Source organism: Trachurus trachurus (genome assembly GCF_905171665.1).
Source record: "Trachurus trachurus genome assembly, chromosome: 14".
NCBI classification, from domain to species: Eukaryota; Metazoa; Chordata; class Actinopteri; order Carangiformes; family Carangidae; genus Trachurus; species Trachurus trachurus.
In genome coordinates, this window is record NC_139903.1 from 18,333,559 (window position 1) to 18,339,029 (window position 5,471).

At 40.4% G+C, this 5,471-nt stretch overlaps 1 protein-coding gene across 1 annotated transcript; it reads left to right on the top strand.

Moving 5' to 3' along the window:
• Positions 1-459: 459 nt before the first annotated feature.
• LOC310997068 (uncharacterized protein) lies at positions 460-4,510 on the top strand. The gene is made up of 5 exons (XM_083986643.1): positions 460-490; positions 747-827; positions 940-1,055; positions 2,129-2,211; positions 4,022-4,510. Exons 2-5 carry the CDS (start codon positions 766-768, stop codon positions 4,142-4,144), a joined length of 384 nt encoding a protein of 127 aa, XP_083842769.1. The 5' UTR covers positions 460-490; positions 747-765; the 3' UTR covers positions 4,145-4,510.
• Positions 4,511-5,471: the final 961 nt, after the last annotated feature.

Below are 5,471 nucleotides of genomic sequence, written 5' to 3' on the forward strand. Positions count from 1 at the left end.
AATGTGATTATTTGGCACTATTTGAGGACATTTCTAGCGAGAAATGTGTCTTTTACTTTACAAATATGTTGAATGAATGAAAATTAAGTTTTATTTGTAGCCTACTCCAGCGATATTTTATCCGACTGATTGGACTCTCCCACTATGCTGTGGGCACTGAATTATGATTATGAAAACCTGATACTTTTTTCGTTTTGACGAAGATTTTTTCAGCTTGTAGTTGCTGTCGTGGTTGTTTTAAACGCTATTTTATGAATGTAATTTTTTTTTTCATTATTGTGGTAGGCCAACGTTTGGTGCATTATTTTAATCATAAACGTTATATTTATTCAGTTAATGTGTATTTCGTTTGTTAGTTATTACGAAGATTGCTCAGATTTCCATCGTTGCTATGGTTACAGTGAACGATCAGCTGATTTCATTGTGACTGACGTAGCTTCCGGCATGTCCGTCATCGTCTCACCGACAGGCAGCCCCAGCCCCCGTTCAGGTAACGTAAACAAACAACATGGAAAATTGTGATAAAATAATTAACAGTTAAAGCTATTTTACCTCCAAAAACCAGCCAGTGTCGTCAACCACAAACAAAGTTTGACAGATGTGGTTGATCAAAGTTGTTAAACTGGCTGACTTTACTAGCTGCACTGTTTGATGTAGATTTTAATGATTAGGCTAACGTTAACATAGCTAGGCTAACATTAATGCTACATGCCAGCCCTCACTGTACTTTTCTCACTGTTTTACAGGTAACAGATAATACCTACAATGGCTACAGCTGAAGCTGAGTTCAATGAGATGCTCAGTAAAACGAAGAGCCTGACACAAAGGTAATTTAAATATCTTATTCCATGCATGGGGATCAGATATTATGATGCATTTGTGCAGGAAGTCTGTGTGGTTAACTGCATTACTTTGATTATATTGTGTTGTTTTTTTTAGGTCAAAAAAGAGGACAAAGGCATCAGACCTGCCACGATGGAGAAAACGTGATGATCATCTCTGTGTCCTTGAGGAGACCGGTGTGGAGATGCTTGATGAACAAGAGCCAGGATTTGGTATGTGATCGTGATAATTTGTGCATCATTATTCTTATTTTGGTAGAAAAACATCATGTTAGGATTTCTATGCGGATGTACCAGTCCAAGAAGCTTTCTGAAGTCTGTAGTAGTTGTAGTCGTAGGCCTGCACACCTCAACATCACCATAATACTTCATTTAGAATGTGATTTTCACAGGGCCTGATTTAAGCCACAGTACCACCTTAAATTAGCTCAGTGCAGCATCACACCGGTGCTCTTACCAATCATATTTCCAACACACGCAACATAACACCACCTGAGAACTCTCTCCTAAACTTCATATGGATGCTGGCAGAAAATGGAGTATGCCAGGGTGGGCTGGCTTATGCAATATTTACAGTTGCCACCTTTTAATTCTACATATAAGTGTATTTTCAATTATTCTGTCAACAGACTGGCAATGTGTGTTTGAACACCGTTTTACCAGAGTTTTATGGAGTGGGTGATAAGCTCTTTCAAGGTGGACAAGCTGTGCGCAGAAAGAGGATGACACTTGTTGGAAATTCCCACGGGTCACGTGATTCCCGCGGGATGGGAGTCAAAGTTTTATTAATCCTGTGATTGGGACGGGACGGGAATAAAAATCAACGGGAGCGGGCAGGAGCGGAAACTCCATTAATAGATGATGATTTTCAGCCGTGTTAAACTACCAAAAGGACAGATGCGTCCATTTTTGCCGTCATCTTTCAGTGAGCCAAAACTATTTTGGCTTGCGTTAGTTAGTTAAATGGGGAGTGGGCGCAGGAGACACACAATAACAACAAAATGCAACATTTATGCAACATGTTTGGGTTCATTCAACTGAGATGGACATAAATGGACATGTGTGACCAATGTACTGTTTTTATTTTTTATTTTCTCCAGCTCTGAGGAAGGGGGCTACTTTGACGGGTGCTTCTCTGCAATGATGATGACATCCAAATGAGGGCCAAGCATGTACAGTAAGTGTTTTTGTGTATTTTCCACATAGATTCTCATTGAACTTATTGTACTACTTGAAAGTTTATTTTTAAAATAACATTAGAAACTTTTTGTCTTTGTATGCACCAGGAAAGGGCATCTGTGGTCGGTCTCAGCTGAATGCAGCAAAGGCGAGGACAACGAGGAGGAGTAGCTCCAGCCTTGATGAGCAGGTGTGTATCATATAAGAGTTATGCCATCATGGCATTATTCTTTGTGCTCTAAATATGTATGTATATCCACACATCAGCTGACCCACACTATAGCCCCAGTTCCAATCCGCCCCATAAGACTCAGGCCCTGAACCCTCACTGACTAAAGTGACGTCAGATCTAAGACAGAGTGTGAGAGACTGTGAGGGTCCAGATGCTGTAAACATGACTGGAACAGCACTTACCCACTCTCACGATACGTTACCTTGACAACAAAATGTTGTTGACTCCGGTCATGAAATGATAATTTACTGTAATTTCAACACGCACAAAGTGTGTGAGGGGGACGGACTCAAAACAAAATGTTCCTGGATCAGATCTGATCAAATCATCATCAATACTCTGCAGTACTACTACCGTCAGTATTAACGTGTACAGACTGCACATGTTAATACTGACGGTAAACTTCTTTTTTTATTTTTTTGTTGCCCCTGTCCATTAACAATAAAGAGAGCGGCAGAGCTCTCTCTGACTACGTTTGTTTATTTGCTTTTTGCTTTTTTTTTGAACACTTGCGTTCCAACGGCATCACCATGCATCGGTGCTAACTTACGGTAAGGGGGCAGTAAGGGCTCATTCACTGACTCACTGACTTGATGATCTGACAACGGAACAGCCCTCACACACTCACGGAATTCCTGTGAATGCGCCTCTAAGGGCACACTCACACTAGGGCCAGTTGATCCGTACCGTGCTGAAGCCCGAATGCCCCCCCTCCCCTGTCCCCCGCTGGCCCGCACTCACACTACCTCGAACCCAAGCGTGCTGAAGCACGGTTGCCTCCGACACATACGTCATCGCGTTGATATACCAATACATCCATGATGCGCTCTGACTGCAGAAAGAACAGCGCTTTTTAATTGTTTGACCGGTTGTCATGGTAACATCTTGAAGTTTAATCAAAGCGATGTCAACTAGCTATGTTTATGGCGCGACGCAATCGTGACTGTTGTTTACACGCGGTTGCAGACACGAGGTTGAGAACGAGCCCGCGACGCATTACTGTACGCATTCCTGGCCAAGCGTACCGTGCACACCTCACCAACCGTGCCGGGCCAGGGAAGTTGCACTCACACTGGCAATAGAATCAGGACTTTAGTCTAGTGTGCCTAGTGTGAGTGCACCCTAGTCAGTGTGTCCGTAAGGGCTCGGATTGGAATTGGGCCATACTCTTCTCTCCAAGTTATTTTGCACTTCATCTATTCACAACTGTACTACACTTGAATGAAAATCTGTCTAACTTTCACAGACTAACACAAACCCAGTTGAATGAATTTATCTATTGGGCTCTTTTTTTGAAACTACAATATTAGCTTCATCTTTTTTGTGTGACTGTTAATATGTTTGCCATCAGTACAACAACAATTACTGCTATTAAGGGTGTACGCAACTATAATAAGTGAAGCCTGCCCAGAATGCAGCCACCTGACTGCCATGAAGTCCTTGTTGTCTGTGCTTTATCCCAAGGCATATGGCATCAAGTGCAATATCATTTTATTTATTATTCGTTTCATATCCAATTACAGTGATATTTAACAGTTCTTATTAGCTATAATTTGATGATGTTTACATAATTGTATTGAATTCTACAACCCATAACACACAAGGTAATACATGGTTTATCATTATTAAAGGTGAAACTCAGCATGATAATGCTGACAGTCATTGGAAAGTTTCAAATCCAGTGAGCGTGCTGGATTACAACGCTCAAACAAACTGATGAATGTTCCACAGACTCAGACTAATGATGTGCACTGTTCTTTAATTACAGATAAAGTGGGGAGCAGACAACCAGGATGGAGCTGGATCTACGTTGGTGGAGGAAATGGGCAACTCTTTCCTCTCCAGGACTGCCATTATCACTAAGCTCATGAGTAAGGGAGGTTTGTTTTAGGCTGTTACACATTGTTATAGAGTTATGATTTACATTTCACTACATTTTAGCATTACATGACTATTGTATTTCAGGTATTTTAGTGGAATAGTCCGACTACATTGTTGTTAGTTACAGTAAGTGAGCACAACATGATACTAAAACAGTTAAAACCCGACTCAAAAAGTGACCAACAGGGGCTCATGAAAGTCTTTAGCTTCTCTTTGCACCAGACACACCAGCATCTCCACAGGCAAAGGCAAAGCCTAGAGACCCACAAGGAGGAGATAAATTAATACATTCTTGTGAAACAGATCAGGCCAGGTGTATAGGGCTTTGTTTATTTCGTGACCATTTTTCATCACCACAGTACTGTGGGTTGTAGTCAACGACAAAGTAGATTAAACGTTTTTCCTCAAAACTGTAAAGGTTAGTACTTCCTATTGCTTGTTGTGAACTGTTTTCTTCTCTGTATACTATATGTCCTGTATACTCTATATCCAACATCTATGTCCCGTCTGGCCGTCCTGGGTGTGGGATCCCTCTGCTGCTCATCCTGAAGTTTCTCCTGTTTTTTTCTCTCTGAAGTTTTTCCTCAGTGGATGTGAGGGTCTAAGGGCAGAGGATGTTGTTGCTATGTAATGACCTTGGAGACAAAGTGTTTGTAAAAACAGGCTATACAGATAAACTTGCAATGCCGTAAGTGGTTAGATTTTCCACCACTAAATGTGTATGTGTGTATAAATATGTGTAGATGGTCTTACTTAACCATGTTTTATTCTAGTTGTAATGATCTGTGTATGTATTCTTTATCTGTAGTATGAAAATGACTCTTTAAGTTTTGTTTTTACCACCCTGTGTTATAAAATGACAATTAAATGAATTCAAATCAAATGACCTTGATTCCTTCACTTCTTGACCCTGCAAATGTACAGAAACGTTAGTATTTAAAACACAATTTTCTTTCTATCACCATATTCCAATATATATAATAATTTCATTTCAATAGGCTACACTGAAATCTGCAATCTTTTGAGTTTTTCACCATATTGCATTGGATAGATGTAGCCATCTTTTATTGATAAAATTGATATAGTAAATCTCCTCTCTCACAACTTCTTGTAACCTCTCTGTTGTGTGCCTTGGACACCTTGGGCTGCGTTCAATAGCTCAATGCTCTAATGTAAGCTAAACTGGCTATTAACCCATCTGGTTGCATATTTTTTAAGCCACATTTTATGAACACAGTCTTCAAACAACACTCTCACTTTATAGCAACAAAAATGTGTCGAGGAATGATGCTTGGGTGTTCCGTTTTGAAACGTTGCCTAATCCTATTGCCTTTGAA